Genomic DNA, 27,766 nt, shown 5'->3' on the forward strand with positions numbered 1-27,766 from the left:
CATTTGAACATGCTGCTTTAAAAAGGTGAGACACAGAAAAATTGGATGCTACTATAAACACAGTTCTAATGCTTATTGGTGCATCTGAGAGAGAACCTTCAGATGACGTTTATTTGAGAAATCTTGGTGAGATCTAGTGCACCAGACAAAAGCAGCGAGGTTAGAAAAGAGATGGAGCGCTGAATTAGGCACGTCTGACTAGCATATCAGAATCTGGCAAACGGAATGCAATTTCAAAACAATAGCTTTAAATAGTGCCAGGAATTTTGCAAGCGACGTTTTACAGATAAACTCCCCATAAAGGAGAGCAGTCAATGAATTTCACATATGTTTGATAAAATACACCTCAGAGACAGTCATGAAAGGTAACAGACTGCAAAGCAGTAATGTGTATGACAATAGGTTCTGCCGCAGATGGAAATCCATACACAGTAGGCCTCTGCCCCCTAGTGTGCATTCTAAGGATCTCTTATAGGATACAAAGGGCCAGATGCAGAGACTACATCTACATAGCAACTGGGAGGCTGCTTCCCAGTGCCAGTAGACAGACACACACTAACTTGAGCAGAGCTAGTGTGCTAAAAATATCAGGGTGGCCACAACAGTATGGGCTCGCTGCTTGAGTATGTACCCAGGGCGTTGGGCAGGATTGCGTGTGTGGGAAGCCCCGTTTCAGCTGCTATGTAGGCTTACCCAGAGATATGATGAATACTAACGGATAACTTGAATTCCTAGGTCCAGATCATCCCCTCCATTTCTGTGCGCAGAGGGCACTGTGACCAGGCAGATCCCACCTGAGAAGGATGGATCTCATCTCAATCATTCCTAAGAACTTTTTTTTGCATACTGTATATTTTTAAAACTTGTCCTTTCTTTTATCCCAAGGCTGATGCTGCTCCCATTAAAGACAATGGGAGTTTTGCCATTGATTTCAGTTGGAGCAGGCTTGGGCCCAAAATCCTGCTTGCCCTACTCATGTGCATAATCCTGTCAGCTTCACTGGAACTAAGGTAAAGAGGATTTGTCCTTAAATTGGCAAAGCCAAGAGGAATCCCAAAGCTTCAGAGGGACAATACTGATTTTCCAGTCTATGACATTCACCTCTGAAGGAGTCATTTGATTTCTGTCCAAATTTCAGACACGCCGCTATCTGATTAATGTCCTACTAATGAACAAAATATTCAAGAATTTGCAGAAAGTCTTGCTGTGGGCGTCACATTAAAAAACAAAAAAATCTCTCTCAGCCAGTAGTTCCCATGAGTGAGCCTCTTACAGTTCTTAGAATCAAAACAGTTGATGGGAATCAAAACAGTTCTGGGAAGGGCAAAAGTAACTTGACGACTTCATTTCGCATGCTGTGATTTAAAGGATAGAAATGATCTAGTAGAAGTATCCTTAGCTTTGTTACTAACACCTTACATTAGTAAAACTGAGGGCAAGACACTCTCCTGTGCCAAGATCAACTCAATGCAGAAAGCAGGGTGGGCAGCCAGGGTGTAGATGGTGTTGCCTTGATGGCTCTTATTTGAATGAGAACCACTGAAATGGGTACAGTGTCCCAAACAGATGCATTCCATTATGTGAAACTAGAGGGTCTAGCACAGGGTTTCTCAAACTTCTGTACTGGTGACCCCTTTCACATAGCAAGCCTCTGAGTGCGACCCCCCCCCTTATACTTTTTAATGTATTTAACACCATTATAAATGCTGGAGGAAAAGCAGGGTTTGGGGTGCTCACGACCTCCCCATGTAATAGCCTCATGACACCCTGAGGAGCCCAACCCCCAGCTTGAGAACCCCTGGTCTAGCAGGGCTGACCTGTGAGGATCATTTAAAGGAACTTGGTATGTGAGCAGTAGCCAGGGCCAGCTCCAGGCATCAGCGACGGAAGCAGGTGCCGGGGCGGCCAATAGAAAGGGGTGGCAGTCCACCCGTTGTTGGGGCAGCATGTCCGGGTCTTCGGCGGCAATTCGGCAGTGGTCCTTCACTCCCTCTCTTCCTCTTCGGTGGCCGCTCAATCGGGTTTTTCTTTTCTTTTTTTTTTTTTCTTTCTTTCACCACTTGGGGCGGCAAAAAAGCTGGAGCTGGCCCTGGCTGTAGCCTGGCTAAAGTAGAGACATGAATGTTTATAAGTATCCAAAGGGTATAAAAACCAAGGAGAGGAGAGGAGCCTTGGGCCAGACTATACCTCCCTGTGCTAGCCTTGCCAGTTGCCTCAGATTCCATATCGGTAAGTGAGGCTTGTTCACCTTTGCAAAACACTTTGATATCCTTTGGTGGAAGAAGCTCATGCGTGCTAAGTATTAATTAATGTGATATTGCATTATCAACTCCATGTTGTCTGATTTCCAGTCCACTCTTGCGGTCCTCGTGTCTAAGAACCTTCTACAGCAATAGTTATTTATCTTAATCCTAAATACACTTGCCCTCAAACAAAAAGACACACACAAAGGACCTAACAAACTTCCCTGCACTCTGTTAGTGGCCTCTATTCTCACCTCTGCAGGAATACCCAGCAGAGAGGAGTGGGAATTAGTGGGGAAGTAGGGTTTGCTCCCCAAGCCCCTTCAGAAGAGACATAGGACTCTGTCCCCAAACACTGAAATCTCAGGGGATTCACAGTAAGCAAGGAGTTTATATAGGGATGAGCTTTGCCTCCCTACTGTTGACTGGATTCTCCAGCTGTTCATGGTTCCAGGATTTCCTCAACCACCTGGTGCCTCAGGAAGTCTCTTGGGTGAGCAGGGTCCACAGCATGTAGGGAAAACAGCATTAATTACCACAGACCATCTGCAGCAGTTTGCGTAGCTGTGGCCCTCATGTCTGGGCAGGGCGTGACAATCCAGTGAGAGCTGCAGGCCACCCCTTTCCCTTCCAACTTGGGAAGCCCAGAGTCCTCATGGAAGGGCTTTTCCTTTTGCACCGATGTGGCACTTGCCTTTCCTGCACACCTAGGAGTGGATTAGCAGGCACATTCTCCCACGTGCTTGGAAAGCAAAGCATGTGGGAAGGAACTCATCCTGTGTTCGTGCAGAACCCAGAGCAGGAATGGAGAGAGGGCAGCTTGCACATCCCAAATCCTGGAGCTACCAAGGGTTGGTTTGGCCACAAGCTCTAAGGATTGCCCTAGCCATGGTGTAGAGGTTCTTGCAGGGGAGAGCAGGAACAGAGGTGGTTCTGGGCTTCTGCAGGGATCGCCTGTGCCAGGGATACTGTTTGGGAAGAGGGGCTGGGGGGAAATAAGACAGATCAAGGAGCCTTAAGACAACAAAAACAACAAAGAGTCTTTGTGGCATCTTAGAGACTAACAAATTTATTTGGGCATAAGCTTTCGTGGGCTAGAACCCACTTCATCAGATGCATAGAGTGGAAAATACAGTAGCAGGTATAAATACACAGCACATGAAAACATGGGAGTTGCCATACCAAGTGGGAGGTCAGTCTAACAAGACAATTCAATTAACAGTAGGATACCAAGGGAGGAAAAATCACTTTTGTAGTGGTGTGTAGTTGCTGGTGAGTATTTGCTTCAGGTTGGGGGGCTGTCTGTAAGTGAGGACTGGCCTGTCTCCCAAGGTCTGTGAGAGTGAGGGATCATCCTTCAGGATAGGTTGTAGATCCTTGATGATGCGCTGGAGAGGTTTTAGTTGGGGCTGTAGGTGACGGCTAGGGGCATTCTGCTACTTTCTTTGTTGGGCCTGTCTTGTAGTAGGTGACTTCTGGGTACCCTTCTGGCTCTGTCAATCTGTTTCTTCACTTCACCAGGTGGGTACTGTAGTTTTAAGAACGTTTGATAGAGATCCTGTAGGTGTTTGTCTCTGTCTGAGGGATTGGAGCAAATGCGGTTGTATCTTAGAGCTTGGCTGTAGACAATGGATCATGTGATGTGGTCTGGATGAAAGCTGGAGGCATGTAGATGATGTAGGTAAGTATAGCGGTCAGTAGGTTTCCGGTATAGGGTGGTATTTATGTGACCATCGCTTATTAGCACTGTAGTGTCCAGGAAGTGTATCTCTTGTGTGGACTGGTCCAGGCTGAGGTTGATGGTGGGGTAGAAATTGTTGAAATCCTGGTGGAATTCCTCAAGGCCTCCCTCCCATGGGTCCAGATGATGATGTCATCAATGTAGTGCAAGTAGAGATGGGGCGTTAGGGGACGAGAGCTGAGGAAGCGTTGTTCTAAGTCAGCCATAAAAATGTTGGCACACTGTGGGGCCATGCGGGTACCCATAGCAGTCCCGCTGACTTGAAGATATAAATTGTCCAGACAGGCCATTCCTCGCCTACAGACAGCCCCCGAACCTGAAGCAAATGCTCACCGGCAACTACACACCATACAACAAAAACACCAGCCCAGGAACCAAATCCTGCAACAAACCCCGGTGCCATCTCTGTCCATATATCTATTCAAGGGACACCATCATAGGACCTAACCACATCAGCCACACCACCAGCGGCTCGTTCACCTGCACATCTACCAATATGATGTATGCCATCATGTGCCAGCGATGCCCCTCTGCCATGTACATTGGCCAAACCGGACAGTCTTTACGCGAAAGAATAAATGGACACAAATCTGACATTAGGAATTATAACATTCAAAAACCAGTAGGAGAACACTTCAATCTCCCTGGTCACTCAATACAGACCTAAAAGTGGCAAAAAAACTTCAAAAACAGACTCCAAAGTGAAACTGCAGAACTGGAATTAATTTGCAAACTGGACACCATCGAATTAGGCCTGAATAAAGACTGCGAATGGATGGGTCATTATTGTTAATTGAATTGTCTCATTAAACTGACCTCCCACTTGGTATGGCAACTCCCATCTTTTCATGTGCTGTGTATTTATACCTGCTACTGTATTTTCCACTCCATGCATCTGATGAAGTGGGTTCTAGCCTATGAAAGCTTATGCCCAAATAAATTTGTGAGTCTCTAAGGTGCTGCAAGGATTCCTCGTTGTTTTTGCTGATACAGACTAACATGGCTACCACTCTGAAACCTTAAGACAACAGTGGATCAGGCTCAGACTTTCTAGGTTCAATGCTGTTGCAGAACACTAGGGGGAGCTCCAGCAAATACAGTTTGGGTTCTTTTCCTTTGCCTTCTGGTTTGAGTCTTTAGAGTGCACTCAGGTCATGTTTTCCAGCTTTTCTTCACAACCATGAGAGCTGATTTTTTTTCCCTCCCCAGTGAAAACAGATTCTCACAGTCATATGATTCCAGGAGCTGGGCCTTTAGAAGAAACACCAACTATCATGAGACTTGCAATAAAATTGCAAGAGTTGGCAACGCTGCATATTCTCTCAGCAAAACAGTGGCTTTTGTTGGTGTTTTTGGAGGGTGGGGAGCAGCTAGGAGAACGTGCCTTGAACACAAAAGCAGAGACTGATTCAAAACATTTAGAAACTAGAGAACACTGCACACCCAGTCATGCCTATTTTATGACAAATGAAATTTAGGAGCTAAACACTTTTATTGCTGGTCTGAGTACTTCCCTACCGCTGCATCAATTCCGAGCATTGGGCTTTAAGTGGGGTTTTCATATTTTGACAGGTTCTGGATAAGAGTAATGTTTATCAGTTCTAAAACATTTTAGATCTTTAGTGTCATCAGTTCAATGGGTTGGTCTGAATTACTGTTGGCCTCCCTGCTAGTTGGGCATCGTCATTTATCTTGGATGGGATTACTGCTTTGATACGCACGTGCAGACCTCTGCCTAAGTAAGTCGCTGATCCTGTAATCTAATCTGTGCCAGCTGACCTTTATGCCTGTGCAGAGTCCCACTTAAATCAAACCTCAGCACTAGTGCCAATGTCTGAGTGTGTGGCTCTGGTTGCAAGATTATGGCCTAGGTGTGAGAAATTTTCTGTCCGACCCTCCACGCCACCCTACGACCTTGGGCCCATGCCACTTCAACTGGTTTAGGTCTCATATCTTGCTTGGCTTGCTGCTGTCTTATGACATCCATAACCACAGTATCTGCCATGTTATAAATATGGAAGTCAGTGGAACATTAGGTCCTACTTGGTATATGCATCAGCACAGCGTGGATGATCAGGGAACATTCAGCCAACTGTCAATCAGCAAGTGCCGCTTCAAAGTAGAAATGGGCCTGAACAAAGTTCAGACTAAAACCCAAATGTCCCTAGAATCGTGGAGTGTTTGAATCCAGATTTTAGTTCTGTCCATTATAATAATAGGGACCAGCCATACTGTTCAGAGCTGGATTCCAAATTCAGGATGAGGGGTTGGATTTGAAGCCACACAGCAGCATCTGGTATGCACACTAATTCAAGGAAACAGCAAAGGAATTCCATGCCTGTCACCTGGTCAGCATCTCAGAGTTTGCAGTTCAAAAGGATGCAAAGTTCTGAAAGTCCAACAAATGTGCAGGCCCACCTCAGTGACCGCCAGTGTTTGTATGAGAAAGATGTGCACCTTGATGTTACACGACTCCCCATTCCTCTCACAGCAAGACCCGCTGCTGTAGTGCTCTGCCTCAGTTTCCTCACTACATTCTTCAGCCTACTACAGCTGTAGAGGTGACTTGCTGCAGTGATTTCACCCTCCAGCTAAGTCATTAACAAAAGTCCACCCCTTCTGGAATACTCCTAGTCCAAAAACCGAAAATAAAACAAAGTCTTTGTCCCAGTCTCCCACTGACCCAGGTCCTCCTTTCTGAGGGGCTATCTTCTAATTCCATTACTCTTCTGCCCAGAACTCTGGGTTCAGCTTTGGCCCTTCCCAGGCTCCTTTCCACCTTTCCTCTCAGCCCCTCCTGGGCTCCTTACCCAAGCAGCCACTCCCAGGCCTTCCTACCTCAAGCCTTCCCCAGGACTCTGCCTGCCTGATGCTTTCCTCCAGCCCCCCAGAGCTTTATGCTCTCCCCTTCAGCCAGCTCTCTGCTGCTGGGCTGCCTTCCTCTTAAGTCCAACTTCCAGCACAGGTGTAGCAGAGAAAGGCTAGTTGATCAGGGCTGACCGACCCAAAGCCTCCTGGCCCTTAGATGGGCAGACCACCCTGTTACACTTCAGTAATTACTTTTCCCTGAGGGATTGCAGGTTTCCAGGCTATGACAAACCTACTAAGGCTCTTGAGGAACACGGTCTGTGTATTTTAGAGTAAATGTTCCAGAAACTCACACCAGAGACTGATCCTCCTGCATGTCATCTATGTAACTGAAGAGGCCTTTAATGCTATTCTGATGGATAGTGTTGTGCCTATTGCCACTGGAGAGCCTATGTAGCATCTCACTGTTTCACTTCTATCAGAAATCATGCTTCCAGCTGTTATTTATACCTCCTGACATTAAATAGCCATGACTCACTGCCTATACCTGGACAACTATAACAGTTTAGGACAGATCAGCGTGGTCCAACTTTTGCTCTCTCCCATGAGGGCAACCCCTATGAATGTCTCTCTGTGTTTAGAAAAACAGTCAGCCAGCTGACAATTTCTGGAAAGAGAATATGACCTTCTGCGCTGGAAAGCTGAGGTTTCGTTTGTCAGATTTTCATAAGAGCCTCTTCTCCCTATATTATTTATGAAAAGTGCTTTAAGGAAATGACTGCACAAATTTGTTTGTTTAAAAAAAAAATGCAGCAGAAAGCCTTTTTCCACAGCACACACTAATATGGATTGGGCAGCTAGTAGAAAGGATTCTTTAGCTTCCTCTAAGGTCAGATGCTTCTCTGGGGATGTATTCAGAAATAGCATGTGAAGGGACTCCCAGGCTGAAAGCTCCTTAGCAGGCACTCTCAAGGAAAGGGTCTGACAGACCACATTGTCTTAGAATTATTCACTCACATACCACAGAGACACACAGCTAAAGCGGATTTTTTTTCCCGTGGAAACCAGATATAAACAGACAGAACATAAACTTGGAGGGAAGCAGGATGAGCCCTACATGACCACAATCCATTAGTGTTGTTAGTTAGGGTTGCCACCCCGCCCAGATTTTCCCAGGATTGTCCCTTTTTTGAAGTAGCTGTCCTGGAAAATCTGTAAGGTGCTCAGCACACACCGCCAGTTGTCCAGTTTTATGGGCTCAGGAAATCCCAGTTTTTTGTACTTCAGTGGTGGCATCCCTACTGCCATTTTGCAAGTCTTGCAATATTTGGCATTTTTCTTAATGCCCCAACTCCTGGAGTCATATGAATACACAAGGATCTCAACTTTAATGTAAAAAACAAAGTAAGTTTCTAGTTCTGATAGTTGCAGGGGGAAATAAGAAAATGTAGCCCAAATGCACCCTAGAGGCTTAAAGAAACAGAAGGCAAATAAAAAGCATCTCACATTATTATTTTAAATCTCATAATTTTAAACTTAATCTTGTGTTTTTAGGAGGCCTGTCTCATGATTTTTGAGCACTTATATTTGGCAACACTGCAGTAGTCTTTGTTCAATCTCCCTTCTCCTCCTGGGAGAGACGGACTACAGCTTTGGGAGCGCTGGTGTTGGGGAGAGGTAGACACCTAGTTTGATAATCCCAGGTGCTTTGTTTACTCTGGTGACTAGAACCGGACAGAAGAAAGGAAGTCAAAGGGTCAGTTAGTCCAGACAGATAAGCCAAGAAGGCAAAGGAGTCAGCAAGGGGCACAGTTTTTAAACGGTTATACAGTACTGTGATCATTTAAGATATATAGCTAGAAATGGCCCAAGTCAGAAGAAACCAAGAGTGAGGCAAGCAAGGTTACAGGGCTCTAGGCAGATATACTATAGTGCCAATTACCATTATAGCTAGTAATCATTTCCTATTTAAGTTAAATCTGCACAGTGAGGTCCTTGGTGAACTTAATGGAGTTTTCTCCTCCAAGTTCTCACTTCCCAGGATAAGGAGACTGCTTGGGGAATAAGCTTTTTTAAAACTCACTATCTTGCTATTTAGAGTCCAGGTAATTTGTCAAGGAGGAGAGTATTGCAGGATCTCCTGAAAGTGGTCAGACTTACTGTAGAGGGAATTCTTCCAGTTCTATGGAGAGTGAGCCCACCTGCTCTAATGGGAAGTGAATTACTCCATCAGTTACTTGTGTACCTGCTAAAACAAAACAGCTTGGGTTGTTTTGTTTTGTTTTTTAAGAGAAAAGCTAATGCTAGGTCACATGGCAGCCTGCAGTGCCAAGGAAGAGCTAACGTGCTGATATTGTTAATAGTACAGCAGATGTTCAGACTAACGACAACACTGAACCAAAAGTTTCGCACCACCCCAAAATCCTCTGAACTGGCCGGTTCTTGCGCCGTCGTTTCAAAGCGAAGTATGGGTCAAACCGCAATAATTCCTTAGCTGGGCTAAACCATGGGGACCCAAACAGCCCGGGCTCTGGAGCTGCGCTAGACCGAGCAAGCTAATAGTCTCCTATACGTCCCCAGAGCGCAATCACTCGCACGCTTTATATGATCCAGCCACCAGCTGGGGAAATAAGGAACACCGCCCACTCCGCACGACGCCTTCCCATTGGCTGGTCCTCAGCACTCCTCCTCTCCATTGGAGGAGAGGCTTCGGGGTGGGAGGAAGTAGGCGATGGGCGACAGCCGACTCGGCTAATCAGAGGCCGCGCTAACCCTAAATCCGCGTTCGGAAAAGGAACGCGGCGGAGCCAATAGGAGCGGAGCGGGGTCGGGTTTTGCCAGGGCTGGGTAAATGGGCTCGCGGAGCTCGTAGTGGTGCGGAGCCGGGCGCTGCAGATGCGGCTGGGGGAGAGCGCTGCGCTGGGCTGGGCTGGGTAAGGATACCGATACCCCGGGCTGCGGGAGCCTCTGCGGCCCGGGCCGCCCGACCTCCCCTTGCATCGGCTTCCTGGAGCCGGGGCTCTCGGCTCCTGCTGGCATTGGTTCCCCCAGTGCGCTGCCGCCCGGGCCAGAGGCTCTGCTGGGGCGGGGCAGGGCCGCAGGCGGGTGGGTGCCTGGAGAACTCGGGCGCTGCCTTGAGGAGCCCAGCCCAGCCCTGGGGTGGGGGTACCGTGTCTCTGCGCCCCGTACCCCGAGTGGGCCCTTCCTCGGGCCCGCGCTGTAGGGGTGCGAGAGGGACAAGGTTGCAGCTCGGGGCCTCTGTGGTAACATCCCCCACAGCCCTTCTTGCTGAGGGGTCTTGCGGGTGACCCCGCCCCGCCCAGCGTGTTATGGCCCTGCAGGGGGCTCCCAGGTCCACCCCCTCGCTGACCGACCTGTCTCTTCTGCCTCGTAGCCGGGGTGGTTGAAGTTGGGTTATTGGGCTCAGTTCTCTAGGCACTTTCCTGGTGTCCGTCCCAGGCTGGGGTTGGCTCCTTGTCTCTGCGTACACACTGGCAACGTGAAACCGCTGCCTTGGTAGGAAGAATGTGGACTCGCATAACGCTTAACAACCGTAGGTGCTGGAGCTAGGGGGCTGGAGGTGTGGCAGCACCCCCTGACTGGAAGTGGTTTCCATGATATACAGCGTTTACAGTTTTGTTCAATGGCTCTCAATACCCCCACTATAAAAATTGTTCCAGCACCCATGCGCTTAACCCCTGTGCATATTTGCTGTTAAAAGCAGTATTGACAGGCCCTTATTTCTGTTTTCTAAAGATACCTTTGGTTAAGGCCATAACAACTTTAAAAATCTTACTCTTTATACTGTTAGTTCAGATCTGAAACAACCAATGAACTAAACTAAACCAGTCAGTTTCACAGTGGTGTTAGTTTTATTTTCTGTTGCTGATGCCCTAATCTTGTGTTATGGTGTTTGGCTTGAGAAGACTGCAGGACAGCTATGGACAAATTGTTTTAGAGGAATTTTTTTGAAAACCCTGGAGCTAAATACTAGTTCTTTCAGAATGAACTGATGTTAACATTGCTCCTTTCTGAATAGTCCCTTTTTCACAAACTTTTTTTTTTTTTTTTAAGCACTGTTTGTCTGAGGATCTCCAAGCACTCCATGGATATCTAGCCTCACATCTCCCCTGTAAGAAAGGTGAGCATTTGTCTCTATTTTCTAAATAAGGAAAACAAGATATGAATATATTGAGTGGCTGGCTGCTAGGTCCCATGGCAGGGATCGGCAACCTTTGGCATATGGGCCTGGTGGGCCAGGCTGGTTTGTTTACTTGCCGTGTCCACAGGTTCGGCCGATCGCAGCTCCCACTGGCCACGGTTCGCTGTCCCAGGCCAATGGGAGCTATGGGAAGCGGCATGGGCCAACGGATGAGCCAAAGGTTGCTGATCCCTGTCCTAGGGTAAGACTGAGGCGGAGCAATGAATTAAAACCCAGGTCCTGATCCTTAGTACTAAAACAATGAGGAGTCCGGTGGCACCTTAAAAACTAACAGATTTATTTGGGCATAAGCTTTCTTGGGTAAAAAAAAAAAAGAGAAACTGTAGAGCTACAATTCATTTGCAAATTTAACACCATTAATTTAGGTTTGAATAGGGACTGGAAGTGGCTGGCTCACTACAAAGCAATTTTTCCTCCCTTGGTATTGACACCTCGTCATCAATTATTGGGAGTGGCCCACATCCCTCTTCCACCCCTGCCCCCCTGATTGAATTGGCCCTGTCAACACTGGTTCTCCCATTGTGAGGTAACTCCCTTCTCTTCATGTGTCAGTATATTTATGCTTACATCTGTAATTTTTCACTCCAGGCATCTGAAGAAGTGGGTTTTTTACCCATGAAAGCTTATGCCCAAATAAATCTTAGTCTTTAAGGTGCCACCGGACTCCTCGTTTTTGTGGATACAGACTAACATGGCTACCCCTCTGATATTCTTAGTACTATGACTTAACCATAGGTAACTTGCCCATAGTTGTAGAGATGAGCCCAAGATATATTCTTGTGGATAAGATACACGATTATTATTCCTCCTTCAAATATTTATCACTATTACCATTTGGTATTTGTTTGGAATGAATGTTAGTGATCCTCAAATGAATGGCCTAGAAAAATTCTCTGGCACATGGTTCTCAGAATGTTTCATAGTGTGAATCAACACCCAATACGCTTACTAGCAGCCCGCCCATTTGCAATCCGGTAACATGATGTAGTGACAGTTTTGTGTGACAGACTCTGTTACTGGCTGTGGTGACCAAGGTGTATATGAATGTTGTATAAACTTCCGGCTTTGAAAATGTTGCTGTGGATCACACTAAGATGAAGACAAGTGAGACGTCCTTGGCATTAGAAATCCAGCAATCTTTGCAAAAAGAAAGCTAGCTCATAGCTATAGCTAAGGAGTTATTGCATGGCTGAGACGTGTTTAATTGAGAGCCTGAATTTGGGTATACATTCCAGAAGGGGAAGGCCTGAAGGTTTCCCATGATGCCTAGTGACAGTTTTACCTGGCAACATCCCCATTTTCTGTAAGTGGTAATTGCAGTAACTTTCAGGGAACTATTGTAGATATCCATATGCATCCTCTAGCATCCCTACTTGAGGGTGGACTTTTTTCACTTACATGATCTCTACTCTTACATTCTGCTCTCACACTGGAATTTCCAGACATGTAGGGAGAGTGGACTGCCACAGCTGGCAGAGTTTGCTCTGTGGATCAGAGACATGGATTTTGCCCTCTTAAAAATGTACAGAGGGAGGTAAGAGGAGGATGGGGAAAATCTGCTCTAACTCGTGCTTACATCATTCATCTTATCAATATTTGAATTCATATCCTATCTGTCGCAGCAAAACTGTCAGACTTTTCGCCTGAAGGGAAGCATGTTTGGTCAAAGCAACAAGACTGAAATGTTTAGATTCCTTGGAACCACAGAGCCAAATCCATGGATGGATGATGATGGCAAAATATTTTTATTATACCTTGGGACCCTAAAAGTTATTGGAGTCCATTGTACCACAGCAGGGATAGTCTTACTGCATGGTTGGCTGGGTGCCTGAAGAGTTTACAGTCTAAATAGACAAGACAGAGGGTGAGAGAAATGAAGCATTGTTGTCCCAGTTTTACAAATAGGGAGCAGAGGCTTATAGACATGAAGTGTCTTACCTGAAATCATCTTGGAAGCTCTGTGGCAAAGCTTTGAACTGATCCCAGAATTTGAGTGCCACTCTAGTGCTTTCACCACAAGACCAACATTCCTCCCCTAGAGCTGACTTCTTAATTCCAAGGCAGATGAATTCTGTACTGTGTATGATTTAATGGGAAGGTTAGGGTGGGGCACCTTTGGTTGAGTCACTAAAATTAAGTGTGATCTGCTCTGCTTGGATGTTTAAAAATCTTTACAGAATTTCCTAGTAGACAAATTTACTTCATTCTAGGCCAAGATTTCACCTCTCCTGGCTCTTTAGAAATATGCTGGTTGGTTGCCACCATTCATCTCAGAGATAGCTGACTGTTGCTGTTGGCATATGGTTTACATAGCAGTACACCTACAGTATTTATCACCTCTTATTAGGGCTCAGAAACAACTGTAACAGTGTAACTGAAGCAGGGATGTCTGTGCCAGTCCACTGTGCCTGTAACAATAGCTCTGAGAGGTGTGAACTGCCCGAGGTGAACTCGGATGCCTCGTGGTGGTGATTTAAACATCAACATTAAGGTCATGTCTACATGAGAGCTTACAGCTGTACCGATGCAGCTGTGCCGTTGTAAGATAGCTCGTGTAGCTGCTCTATGCCGACCGGAGAGAGCTCTCCCATCAACATAATTAAACCACCCCCCAACAAGCGATGGTAGCCATGTTGGCGGGAAAAGCTCTCAATTTACTATGATTGATATCTCATTTTAGTGCCATAAGTGGGTGGTGGTTGGGAGTCGGGACAAGTAGTAGTATCTCCTAATCAAGAAGGAACCAACCCCAGGGAGCCCAGCGGAGGACATGGATATAATCAGGCCCTGCTGAAGAGGGGCCCAGGCATCACTCAGTATCATGCTTTGAATATCTACACAATTTACTGTGAACCTCATGTCATTTTGGTGACTTGCATAGGTGAGGCTTATTTTTGTGCATGGAGTTTGTAAGAGTAACATCACCTCTGTATTTGTTTTCCCGGTTATTTTCTAAAAACTAACTCCTCCCTCCTTGTTTGGTGTGTTTACCAACAGCAGTGACCCTTGTGACCTAAACTTTAAGGAAAATCTGTTTGTTGCTTCAGAGGTTTTTTTTTTTTTTTTTTCCCTTGAGCTAAACATAGCTAGAAAAAATAGGCCTCCTCACCTAATTATCACCAAAGAGAACTGTATAAGTAGGTTTCAGAACTTTCAAGTCAATTAATAAATCTCCTGCCAGAGTAGACCAGCGATTCTGTGCTCTATCTTTCTGATCTTGATCTTGTATTTCATTTCCAATGGATACAGTACTTACTCTTGTGCAATACAAGGGAGCTTTAACATGTGGTCTTGTGGAATAAGCCTACAAGGAAAACGGTACCTGTTGCAGTTGGATAATGACACAGTGGGTCAAATCCTCAGCTCTGTTGAAGTCAGTGGAGCGATACGCCGCTTGATCCACTGTGTGAAATAGATAGGAGAGTTAGAGCCAGGACTACTGGGTTCAATTCCCATCTCTGTCACTTACTAATAGCAATTATTTAGTACTATAGGGTCATCATTCCATTTCACTTTTGTCATACAAGTCTGCAGGATCAGCCTCTTGACTCTGTTCTCAATTTTTTATATAAATTGAGAGAATTGTAACAACTCCTGGCTCCACAGAGGAAAAGTAGAAAATGATGTGATTTATTTATTTATTTTTCACTTTTTTTTTTTTTTGGTAACTATTAGGATCATATTTAAAACTGGTGTTGCCCTTCCTTATTCACTTTATTCAGAGGCTCATATTCAAGGGTTGTTTGAACAATATGAAAATGCAGACTTAACCTGCATTTGTTTGTTACATTGTTTTTTTTTTTTTTTTGAAAGCTGCTATCACTAGCGCTATAAAGGAAGTGTGTTTGTTTGTCTCAACCTTTCCTGCTTTCTTTACTGATTTCCTTTCCTGAAGCGTCTTTCCTTCTCCCAGCCCCAGCCTAGGAAAACTCATTGTCTATAGGCAACTTCCATTTGGTAAAATGGACAAATATATCTGACTCTATGGAAGAAACTTTCTTTGCTTCCTGTCGAGTGGAATTCCTTCGCCGTCCTTGGGAGCCAGGAATCCACTCTTGGTTCATATATACCTCCTTATAGTCCACTGCTTCCATGAGGCCTGTCAGCACTAATCCACCAGTCAAAGTGGCGTAGAAACAAACTGTACTAATTTGACATCCTTTTCCTGGTCAGCTGGTGCTTTGTGTCTCCATCGTGTTGTATTTCTGTTTGAAGTGTGAGCTCCTTGAGCCAGGGGCCTTGTCTTCCTCTGCTTTGCATAGACCTAAGCACGCTGACCATGCTCAACAAATACGAGAGAGAGAGAGAGAAGGAAAAAAAAAAGTTGGATCCTAAAGTCTTACTGCTCTGAAGGAGCGCTCACTTAAACAAATGAGATGTTTTGTAGCAGACTGTGCTTGAGCGGCTAGACCTGAAATTTGATGGTCCAGAGCACAGCTTTTTAGAATCTGTTAAAAGAAATAGGAGTGTTGGAGAAGCTGACTGCCAAAGTCTGTGGAAAAGGGGTGTGAATGTCCTTATTTGTCCCCATTTTGGAACTATTTACCAACCTCAAGGGGTACATTCACATAAGGAAGATGATGCAGAAAGGAAATGGGGACCATTCTGGCTTTGAATGGAATTGATCATCTCTGAGAGTAGTGACCATTGAAGGGTCAATTGCTAGTAAGGATCTAGACCAGGCACTGTAATACTATATTGTGATGTCGGAGACTTTAAACAAACATACTATTAACACGAAACGTAATGAACAAGGGAAGGGGGAATTGGTAGAACTATATGGCTTGGTCTGACCTTATTAGCATGATTGGGATAGAATTACTCTGTCACATCTCTGCATTTCTCCATGGTTTCTTTTATTCCCCTTTCAAAGAGATGCTGTCGAGCTTTTTTAAAACCTGATTTAAAATACAAAATGTCCTTCTGTGTTGTATTGCTATCCCTAAGATTACTGAAACTGCCAACCCATAAGGTTAGTGAAAGTGGAATACATTTTGAGAATGTAAATGTTACTTCTGCTATTTGTTTATCTTCTGCACTTGGCACAACTTTGCTAGTGAAAACAGGCTATTTGGTGTTCCTTTCTGGGTCCTGTGCAGTAGCATCACATTGTGTTCTTCAGGTTGTAGAAACTGCAGAGGAAGGCTCACACCCAAATAACTGGCTTTCGTGTGTGTGTGTGTGTGTACATTCCTGACAATACTTACGCTATGTAAAACCTAAATTTGGATCCAAACTGCTTGAGACTGGCCTCTTACTCTTCCCTTGGTTCTCTGGCATATACAGAAGCTGTGTGGTGCCATCTCAGCTACAGTGGTCAGAGGGCTAAATATTTATTATGATCTGGTGGCATGTGTTACCTAGCCTGTTCTCCCTTCACTGATTCAGAAGTATGTAGTGTCTGGATGGCTGCTTACACAACACAAGCCTGACTTTGCCTTTAAAGACTCAACTTCATTTATTTCATAACTTGCCTAGTTTCTAGAAGCTTGGGTGTAAATTTTCAAGAAATGTGAGTGCATATGCACTCTCTCACAATTGTCTGATAAGCACCCATCAGCAAGTGACTTGCACATGCAAGATGGGCAGGCACAAAAGTGAGTATGCTCTTGAGAGCTTGGGTCATTAGGTTTTATTCTACTGAGCAAGAACATAACATTATTGTGAAGCAGGTAGCCCAAGACTGAGTGCTTCTACCATCTCTTCCACCTCTGAACTGTATTGCTTTTATCGATAATGCAGGAATTACACTGATACTTCAGGCTTTGAAGGGAAGGTAGGGGAGATTCTTCTGGAAAGAGTATCTCACTTGGGAGATAATTTCAGAAAGAAAATCTTCTCTGTACTTCCACTTCAGGTTTAAAAGGGAGACAGTATCTGCCTCTTGGGCCATGTTGGGCTCCTTTGTTAAGATCCTTGGATTAAATGCCCTATAAATGTCATAGGGAATCTCTCTTTTAAACCTGAAGTGGAAGTACAGAGAAGTTCAGTGACTTGGCCAGTCACAGAACAAGTCCTGACTCTCTCACTCATGGTCCACACAGCAGGACCTCCTGGGAGAGAGCCGTCCTGAACCTGATGGAGTCTAAAAGCCTCTTTGATGGGGATGTGAGGGGTGAAGTAGGTGCATTCTTAGGGTTGACATCCTTGGCTAATGCAGGCATGCAATAGCAGTGCACCTAGTCTCTCCAGTGGATAAAATAAAGAGTTGTTCCTCTTGACTCTTCTCCATGTCACTTTGCTATTTCTGAGTAGCAGCGTATGGAATTCGGCCAAAAGGATGAGATTTGTGCTGTTAAACTCCAAGTTGTTGCCCTTCCAAGTGTTTTGCTCTTTCTCTATGAAACAACCAACATTGTCGCAGCTGTATTAACTTACAGTGAGAGAGGGCTCCTCTTCCAAGAAACTAGTTTTCTTACATGCTTAGTGTGGGAGGGGAATACCTCCCTAGGAAATTCATAAGGCTGTTAGATACAGTAAAAGCTTTTTTTTTTATCAGGCATGTTGGGGGAATGGAGGAGTGCTAGTAAGTAAAAAAAATTCCAGTTAACTAAGAGGATTGGGGTGTGTGGGCTCTGAGAGGGAGTTTGGGTGCGGGGGAGGGGGAAGCTCAGGGTAGGGGATTGGGGTACAGGAGGGGTTTTGGAGTGCTGGATCCGGGTGGCACTCATCTCAGGCAGCTCCCTGGAAGTGGCGACCTGTCCCTGCTGCTGTTGCTGCTAGGTGTAGGTATGGCGGGCGACTCTGCGCGCTGACCCTGCCCTGCACACTGGCTCCGCAGCTCCGGTTGGCCGGGAACTGCATCCAGTGGGAGCTGCGGGGGCAGTGCCTGTGGGTGGAGGCAGTGCACCGAGCTGCCTGCCACACCTCCAGCTGGGAGACGCTGAGACAGGTCGCCGCTTCCAGGGAGCCACGCAGCCAGGTAGGGAGCCTGCCAGCCCTGCGCCAACCAGACTATAAACTGAACTTTCTATGAAGATTAGCAATGCCAGCTTATAGAGCTTTCTGGTTGGTACAGGGCCAGATAACACAGCGTTTTACTGTACTTACATTTCAACAGATTGGCTTAAATGTAGCCCAGGCTCTTAGTGACCAAAAATTTACCTATGTCTGGCTGCTGCTTATTGATCTATCCTGTGGGCATTGGACACAGTCTCCTTTCGAGCAGACAAATGACCGCTCATGACTGGCACTTGACAGAGGTGAAGCTTTGATTGGGCCATGGAAAATGAACTGCTGTCTAACCCTTAGAGGTCTTTGGTCTCAAAGTCAAGGCACCGTGGGGAGGAGGAGAGAACAGCTGAAGCAGCTATGCACGCTGTGGCTAAAAAGAGGACTTGACTCTCACTTGGCTACTAATCCAGCCCTGAATTTCACTTCCCCTGCCCAACAGCTTAAAAGACAAAACAGAAAAAAAACCCAAACCACTATCTAATTTCATCTAGAACATGATGCATTTTTCAATGTGAGAGTTTATCATGTTGTACTAAACTATGTAGTCACAACCCCTGCCAGGATATCCCCATTACAATTGCACTTCTTGCTTAGATTTCCAACTTGATGTCTGTTTGTATCATGGCTTTAATGTTTTATCTCTCACCTCTTGTTGGGTTTGCTTCTAGGCACTGTATGAGAGACTGATGATGATCACGTTCATGAACAGCTCAGACAGTGAAGAGGAAGCCTGCAATGAGAGAACATCACTGATATCAGTGGAGAGCCCTCCTGCAGCCTCCTACCAGGATGGCCTGCAAGCACCAGAAGCAGCAGAAACGCAGACGTACAGGGTAGGTCTGCACTGCGTCTAGAAAGAGAGGAAATGTGGTATGATGCCATTGCTGCTCTGTTGAATAGATCACTTAGTGCCTTCCAGTGTATCTCAGGGTTGGCCAGGCCTTGTTTCAGGGGTACTGCAGTTTGTGTATTTCTTAAATAACAGCCGTAGTCTTTTCTTTCCCTGTCTCTTCGTGCCCCTCCCCTCCCAGTTGCTAGAGCTAGGAGTTTTAAGCATGATCTGATACCCGTGACTTTCCTGAGGGATGTTCTCTAAGCTTCCTTTTTGTTTAATTAAAGGGCAAAACTAGCTGCCTGAGCGCTTCTCCAGAGCTTCCTCAGTACTGGGCAAACAAAACAGATGTTAAATAGGATCTTATGCAAGTAATAGTGAAGCAACCATTTAATGCAAGGACAGGATTGCTGAGAGAACAGATTCAAATGGCTGGGCATCAGACCCTTCAGCTGGAATTGTGTGCACTACCCCTCTCCCCATTTTTAAATGTCTGCAGATGTTTATGCTTTAGACTTAATTTTTTTCTTTTTATTTTCCAGTTCATAGCATGTCTGACACAGGTGATGTTTGCATCGCTATTCATGGGGCTTCCATGTTCACTTCCACGTAGTTAGAGCTTTCTGCTATTCTATAGGGTGTGAATGTGTGTCACCAGGAAATCTAATGAGTGAATGCTTTGCATGGAAAATAAAGAGGGTCTTATGCATACTCTAACCTCTCTTTACAGAAGAGGCATACTGGTGGCAGTTGTAGCCCTAGTGATGCTGACAGCGGTAATTCTGACTCAGGACTTCCAGTAAGAGACATTGCTGTGGACAATAAAGAGGAGGAACTGACCCTGAAATATGGAGCAAAGCATGTGATCATGCTCTTTGTGCCTGTCACGCTGTGTATGATTGTTGTCGTTGCCACCATAAAGTCAGTGCGCTTCTACACAGAGAAAAATGGGCAGTTGTAAGTAGGTTCCTAAAAGGGGTGGGGGGCTGGATGTGTGTGATATCTCATGCATTACAAACACATTCTGTGTCCATATACATAGAGATGTGTATACCCAGAGGCCTTCCACACTGGGATGAGAACCTTTACCCACTCAGTTTAAAAACTAACTCTGTAAACAGGCAAAGACTTTATTCTTTTGAACTGGGCTAAATATACTAAGTTCATCTGACAGGAATGGATCCTAATGTACCAGTTACAAACCAATGTGGGAAAAGGGCACTGATTTTAGGATAGTCACTTGGATAGGACTTAAACTGATTTTAGTCTGGCTGTCTCAGAAGTTGTGGTGAGGTTGCTTCCCACCACATTATAGGAACTCCAGTTGGATTCCCTTTTTTGCACCAGTTGGCAGCAAATGGGACATAGCACACTTGGATGGATGGATGGAAAAGTGTGTCTCACTGCTGAGTCATCTCTGTGGCTTTTAAAGACTCATGCTAATAGGCAGAGAGAGAGAGTTCCATCCAGCCCTCTTGACCAGGACCGTGACTGAGGACATTCTTGGGGCTGAGGCACAGGCGCCAACTTTCCTTGGTGCGGGTGGGTGCTTGTGCCCCCTGCCTCGACTCTGCCCACTCCCTGCCCCTATTGGACCCCTCCCTGAATCCCCGCCCTGGCCCCACCACTTCCCCGAGCGCGCCGCGTTCCTCCTCCTCCTCCTCCCCCAGCGCTTGCCGCGTGAAACAGTTGTTTCGCGGCGCAAGCGCTAGGAGGGAGGGGGAGAAGCAGGACGCGGTGGTGCACTCGGGAGGAGGCGAAGTGGAAGCGAGCTGGGACGTGGGGATGGGTCAGGTTGCTTCCACCAATTTTTCCCCGTGGGTGCTCCAACCCCAGAGCACCTATGGAGTCGGCGCCTATGACTGGAGGATGTTTCATAATGGGATTAAAAGAGGACTAGCACTTCCCTGGAATATAGCTGAAGTAAACAATGTTAGGATGTGTGGAAAAACAAGACTCTAGAAATCAATGGTGCAATCTTAACCTTATCACACACAATGTACAGCAGAAACGGAAGGGTCCAGAGACAAGCAACAAAAATGACTAGTGGCCTGGAGAGTCCTCCGTATGCAGAAAGAATGAAAAGTCTTTTAAATAAAGATGCTGAAGTTGATGGTCTCTTCCCTTAGTGATCCATAGGGTTCTCTGCTGTGGGTGCTCTCTAAGCACACTCTGGGGATTAGGGCTGGGTTTCCAGTGATCATGGGAGTCGCACACAGACTTTGGAGGACACAGTTTATTTTGGTGGCGGTATAATAGCATAGTATGTACCTATCTGTGACGTTATGTCTCTTTGCTCTGCAGGATCTACACTCCTTTCAGTGAAGATACACCTTCAGTGGGCCAGCGTCTCCTGAACTCCGTGCTGAATACCATCATAATGATCAGTGTTATCATCGTGATGACCGTGTTCCTAGTTGTGCTGTATAAATATCGTTGTTACAAGGTAAGGTATTTATGCTGGACAAAATATAAGTCATATAGTAATCAGCGGAAGCATCCCAAACTAGTTTTGAGAGGGCTTGTGTGTTGGTGAGAGACGTATAGGTATTGCATTACTAGTTCTCCTAGATTTTACACATAATGGGAATCTCCTTTTAGAGTACCTATTACCAGCAGGTATGGACTTTATTATCATCTCTCTTCACAGCCAGTGCGCATTCACAGATAACTAAACTGATGCTGGTTTTATTTTTTGACTGTTGGGAGCTCATAGCTAGATTTGTTTGTTTGGTAGAGAGTAAAACCAAAACCAGCATGCCCTATCTCCTCCACTCTTGTGTAACACCCTGTGTGACTATGCAACAGCTGTTTGAGTTTTAGTCAAAGTTCTGCACTGAACGGAGACTGCATTTTTTTTTTTTTTTTTTTTTTTGTCTCCATTTCTTGCAGTTGGTTTTGAAGTATGGTCAGTCTCTGGAATTTTTTAAGTACTTGAGAAAGTACATTTCACATGTAACAGAGCTGTGTAAGTGCTCTGTCTAGGCTCCAGGTTAATCTGAGTTTATTTAATAAAACTTGTGGATTTTTCTACCCCCATCAGCTATCCTCTCCTATAAGTTAAAGGTCTGTGGCTTTGTACTATAGTCTCCATTTTGGCTTGAATCCTATATCTTTGAGTGAAGAGGTTTCAGAGTTTAAACTCTGTCCTGACTGATATTAGCAAATTAAGATGTCTTGATATAGCTGCACTGTCCCATCAGTTTCCTCTTTTTCAAGAGTGTGAGGCCAGCTTTCTGAGGAAGTGGATAGTTCCTGGCTGTGAGGATTGGTTTGGAGTTGTCTGTGGTGGGTGGGGTGGGGGGAGGAAGAGGAGAGTATTTAGAGGGGAAAAAGCAAATTCAGTTCTTGTCCTGCTGTGTAAAGTGGCAGCAGGCTGCCCAGGAAGAGATGTTAGATTTCATTTATGGGTGGGGGTGGGAGTGGGAGGGAGAGAGATTGAGAGGGAGAAAGAAAGAACGATCAACCACAGAACCCTGTGGGGACATCAACAGGCTATGGGAGAGGAGGGGAACATACTAAGAGGTCAGGTGTGGAGGCGGAAGGACAATCTGAGCACAGTTGTGAAAGCCCAAGGAGGAAGTAATCAGCTGTGAAAGCAGAAGATAAACTTATCAGGATAACTGCAAATAATAGGAGCCCTCCTCTGGCTTTGAGGAGCCAGTCATTGGTGATTTGAACCATGGAACCTACTGTATTTTTCACTCCATGCATCTGATGAAGTGAGTTATAGCCCACAAAAGCTTATGCCCAAATAAATTTGTTAGTCTCTAAGGTGCCTCAAGGACTCCTCGTTGTTTTTGTTGAACTAGGGAAGTTTCAGTGTTGTGGAGAAGTTGGAGGTCAGACTGCAGGGGATCCAAAAGGGAATTGGTGGCGAGGAAGCCAAAGCAGCAGGGTGCCGGTAGCATGCTCAAAGAGCTTGGAAAGAAAGATAAGAATAGAGAGAGGCTGAGGTAACTGGATAGTCCAGGGGGATCCCTCTCCTTTCCCTATGGAGTGCATTGGGTATTAAAGGAAAGAGAGGAAGACTGTCAAAGGCTGGCAACCTGTGGGTCCCTGACAACACTGGTGCACACAACACTACACCATGAAGAAAAAGCTGTCCAGTCATGTCAACTACTCTCTTGTCTTTCCATTGAACAGTTTATACACGGTTGGCTGATTCTTTCATCCCTGATGCTGCTGTTCCTTTTCACCTACATCTATCTAGGGTAAGTGCCAACATTCTGCTTGTACTGTAGTAATTAAGTAATTCATTAAACCCTTGTGTTTGCAGTAGACAGTAAAACTTGACTAATTTGTACCAAGAAAAACAACAGCAAAGACTGAAGAGTAGTTTGTAGTGAGGCTGCCTGTGGCTCACACTTCATTGTCTTTACAAAACATGCTATGGTCCATCAGCTCGCATGTTGACAAAATATTGTCAAGCAAACTAAGCCTCAGTGGATCATAAAAACTATGGTTGCCTTATCTTTGCTTTTTAAAAATGGTTTACTTGCTAATTTGCGAGAAGGCTCCCTGTTTGGAGGGGGTGTTATCACTGAAGTTTGCCACTTGAATAGTGAGCTCTCAAAATGGGCTGTTGGTGCAGCAGTGGCACCTGAGAGCTGGGCCCGAGAGAGTTTTTTCTGATGGTGGGGGAAGCGGGGGGATACTCTGATTTGACAGTGTGCCTTATTTTACACTCTCACCACATCTCTGCAAATCTTTCTTTCCCCTTAACTTCAGTGCTGGGTCACACCTCACATCTAGCTTGCTAATGATATATTTATTTTGTCTTGAAAATTGTACCTTGGGCAGGACATTTCTTGTTTGCCATCTCTACTAAATGCTGTCCACACTGCTGCTCTCTTATTTTCAGCTCTGTCTGGAAATTTTGCTCACCTGAGTGAGCAATCCGATCGTTGGTGTCTCTCGTTATCTATCCCAGAGTGTAAGGCAATGCAATACTTGTGTGCTATGTAGTGTCCGCCCTACTGCCGTAAAACTATAGCGAACTGGAAGCAGCCATTGACTGCAAGGCAAGTGGGCAATTAGTGCTGGGAAGCAATGATGGCACCTTCTGCTTCGGGTGAGAGAGCAACAAGTTTGTGGAACTGCTACTGCTTCCAGCTGGGCCGTGTGATTGCTGCACCCATCAGCCCACATTCGACAGCATGGCCTTCAGTTTGAGAGTGCCCAGCTATGGCACAGCTGAGGAGTCTGATGCTGGGAATGGGGAGGCTCATCTTACAGATCTCTCGCAGTCCTCCTCTTGGGCAAGTGGAATTTTTTAAATTCAGGACCTGACTTGCTTTGTCTTAGTCAGGCCTGAGGTCTGCCTATTCGACTAGTGCCATGAAGGTGTCCTGCCTGTCAGCTGCATATTGCTTAGCTAAATCACCTTTGGTTTCATTCTGCAGCGAAGTGCTGAAGACCTACAACGTGGCTATGGATTACCTCACCTTGTTCTTTGTCATCTGGAATTTTGGAGCAGTTGGGATGATTTGTATCCACTGGAAGGGTCCCTTGCACCTCCAGCAGGCCTATCTCATTATGATCAGTGCACTGATGGCATTGGTTTTCATTAAATATCTACCTGAATGGTCAGCGTGGGTCATTCTAGGAGCCATTTCCATTTATGGTAAGGGTTGGATGAGACTGTTATAATGTCTGTCTTTAACTAACATGCAGAACCAATGCAGGAGGAATGACTGAATTTATGGAACCCCTTGGTGTGGGCAGTGGGCTTTACCAGGAGTAACCTGGCAGTAATGCAAAACTCATTGGCTCGCTATTGGGAAATACCAGATTTTTGGCATTAAGTAAAAAAGTCTGTCTGTCTTCCTGCGGAACTGGGGGGAACTTATCCCAGGTGACATTCTAAATGGTTTGGAGCATTGAAGGGGATAAGCTGGCTCGCAGTAATGAAATGTACAAATGACATGAACTATATAGAAGACAAAATAATAAGGGTCTTGAACCAATGGATCTTGAAACATGAATAAAAAATTCTATGTGTAACCAGACCCTGTACACCTCAAGTACATTATAGTCTCATTTTAAGGAAATGAAGGCCTGTTTGAGGGCACTTATAAGACTTTTCAGCATGCTGGCTAACATTATAACACTGAACTGGGAGACTGTATTTCAGCAAAGGGGATCTTCAAGCTGAGACTAATTATGAGATGGTGTTATGGTAATCTTACCAACTTTACATCATAACTATTGTGCATAAAATATCTCTAGATGCCATTTCGAAGGGAGATAGGAAAAGAATTGCCCATTAGATTTGAAATGTACAGAACATGTGGCTTGAGATCAGAGAATCTGACCCTTTTCTCTTCACAGATCTGATTGCTGTGCTGTGTCCCAGAGGGCCATTGAGAATGCTGGTAGAAACTGCACAGGAGAGAAATGAACCTATATTTCCTGCATTAATATATTCTTGTGAGTAATCAAGTAATCTAGATTTGAATGCTGATGTTCTTACTGGATTTCTATCAATTCCAAGCTTATAGCCACACTTTACCAACGAGCAGCATTTTCCTTAACTACTTGCTCTCAAAACTACCAGAGTGTTTGTCGTCTAAACTAGCATTTATAAAGGTGTTGGCTAATTCAAGTTAACTGGTGGTCAACTAACTAAAACTACAATATGGCCACAAACCTTAGTCCTAGTCGTACCCTTAGAAATAGAGTTGTTTAAATGCTGATTTACCAGTTTATCACTTTAAATAACATTGGCATGTGTGTTGTGTGGGTTATAGGCAACATCTTTCAAGATATGAATCAGCCTATTGTGGTATTAAGCACAAGCTATGTTAGAAGAACATTAAGGCTGCAAAGTCAAGCACTCCTTGAGGAAATGTCAAAATAAAGGTTACCTGTGTACTTCGCATTATATAGCACATTGTATGTTCAAAGCACACATCGCATTGACTTCAGTTGCAGTTGTGAGGACTCAACACTTCTGCAAATCAGACTGTAGGGTCTCAAGTTGGGCATGCAGAAGATGATGAATACACTGTTTAGCTTTTCACAGGTGGTCACTTGGTTTTAAGTGACTTTCCCAGCATGCCGCAGGCACTGTGTGGCAAAGGCAGGGATAGAATCCAATTCTCCAGGGCAGCATTCAGCTGCCTGAATCGTGAGACTGTCCTTTTTCTTCCTGCAATCCCCTGCCTCGTTCTCCACATGCCTTCTAACTCTGCAACAAATGAAGCAGGGGTCCTTCAGACAATAGGCTCTTTCACTATATACAACCTTGGTTAATCCTTGGTGCACATCAATCTTGTGCTCTGAATGAAGCAGGGCTCCAATAGGTAAAAAGTGATTATGCAATTAAAGACGATGATGATGTATGTGTACGAAAGGGTTATGCTGTAAGGTGCTGGAGCATGCCCATTGTGCACGCAATATTCAGAGATTTTAGCTGCTAAATTGTAAAGTCTTCACTGAGCATGTGCAAGCCAAGATTTTTCAGAAGCTTAAAACTTGGCCAAAATTGGGCTGATGTTCACTTGAAGAGCAAAAGGCACCTCCTTAATACACAGGCCACCTTCTACTAAATTTCAAGTTCATGCTCCAAAGCATGGTGGTACTAGAACTTCTCACAGAAAAGGTCACCAGATTTTTTTTTTCATATGAGCAAATAACATTTTTTCCTAGCCTTGTCTTGCAAACAGCTACAGTCTTTTGGTTGATACTTTCTAAAAAAAAAAAAAGAAAAAATTCAACCATAGGCATGTGTCCAGTGTGGAAAACTCAGCTCAAGCTGTAACATTTGTAAGCAACTGAAAGTAGGGACTTAGGGGAGATGTCAGACCACCTTTATAATAGGTGGTGCTACCAGTCCCACTTATGATACCTTTTATGTCTTAAAAGGTGGTATGCATGAGAACCAATGTCTCCTTCACAGAATCAGAAGTCCTAGAGAGAAACTTAAATCATCTGATTTGTACTAATATTTTAGCAGGTGAGACCACTGGACACAAAGGAAACCCATTTATGCTTGTGTTGATCCCTGCATACAACTCTGAACTGACATCTTTAAGGGTATAGTCTTATTTTATTAGCTAGTACAGGGCAATCGCTGTTACAGTAGTCTCCCAGCTACTTTCTTCTTTGTCATGTCCAATGCCTTAGAGAAATTTGGCCTGCATGCCCCAGATGTTGCACTGATATGACCACACCCACGCCAAAGAAACCTGTGTGCAACAGTCCTGACAGCAGAATTACTCTGTAGCATTCCTACAGTCAGCCTCTCTGCTTTTTCTATCCTGTATGGGTACATCTCTGCCATTATCACACTGGTATTTGAGCACCTTTCAGTAGTGCATTAAGCAACGTGTCAAACATCTGTCACATGGCTGGTTCTTTCTTCTCCTCCCTCCAGGGGGAGAATTGCAGGTGCAGTGTAACTTTTTTTTGTTGTTGGTTGTTGCCCACTTGCATAGGGAAGCGGAGGGTAACTTTTTATTGGGTCAGCATTTTCTCCTGCTTTCCTCCCGCCCCCCACCCCATTTTAAAAATATATTCTTCAGAAAAGGCACAATTACTTCGAAGGGCTTAGGACCTGTGCTATTTAATGGTCTCACACCTTAACTAAGACATTAAACCCATATAGGAAGGTGTGGGGATTTTGATGATCTCTTATTAGCCTACCCAGGTTTCCTGGGCTGACAAACCTCTTACCAGGTTCCACCCTAAAAAGGAAGTGAAATACTTATGATAATAAATCCCTAAGATAGGGGGCTTATTATGAGAGCAGTGATGCTATGGCTGGTACCACAGTAACATTGCTGCAGAAGTTATCTGATGGCACTGAATACATGATGAACCTCTCTTTAGATACAGGATGCTCAGTCTGGCAGGTGAAAATTGATATAGGCTAATATAGCTGCTCTTTAATGAAGTCTTTTCCTGGTTCATCCTACTGCCATGGAGTTATTGGAAAGGACTCCTCTGGGATGTTGTGCTTT

The 27,766-nt window shown here is 45.0% G+C and overlaps 1 protein-coding gene across 3 annotated transcripts in view; it reads left to right on the forward strand.

Annotated features, from left to right (window-relative positions):
- The first annotated feature begins 9,605 nt into the window (after positions 1-9,605).
- Positions 9,606-27,766, forward strand: part of PSEN2 (presenilin 2) — a 29,528-nt gene continuing 11,367 nt past the window's right edge. Inside the window, exons 1-9 of one of the 3 annotated variants that reach the window (XM_034764715.1) lie at positions 9,606-9,725; positions 10,867-10,933; positions 13,695-13,895; positions 18,637-18,801; positions 19,531-19,757; positions 21,105-21,246; positions 22,947-23,014; positions 24,206-24,426; positions 25,134-25,232. In XM_034764715.1, coding sequence (XP_034620606.1) covers positions 18,655-18,801; positions 19,531-19,757; positions 21,105-21,246; positions 22,947-23,014; positions 24,206-24,426; positions 25,134-25,232 — 904 coding nt within the window. In that variant the 5' untranslated portion in view covers positions 9,606-9,725; positions 10,867-10,933; positions 13,695-13,895; positions 18,637-18,654. The remainder of the gene's footprint in view (positions 9,726-10,866; positions 10,934-13,694; positions 13,896-18,636; positions 18,802-19,530; positions 19,758-21,104; positions 21,247-22,946; positions 23,015-24,205; positions 24,427-25,133; positions 25,233-27,766) is intronic. The other 2 variants (XM_034764714.1, XM_034764713.1) reach the window with 2 other exon arrangements.

The sequence above is a fragment of the Trachemys scripta genome, chromosome 3 (assembly GCF_013100865.1).
Source record: "Trachemys scripta elegans isolate TJP31775 chromosome 3, CAS_Tse_1.0, whole genome shotgun sequence".
In the NCBI taxonomy this organism is placed as follows: Eukaryota; Metazoa; Chordata; order Testudines; family Emydidae; genus Trachemys; species Trachemys scripta.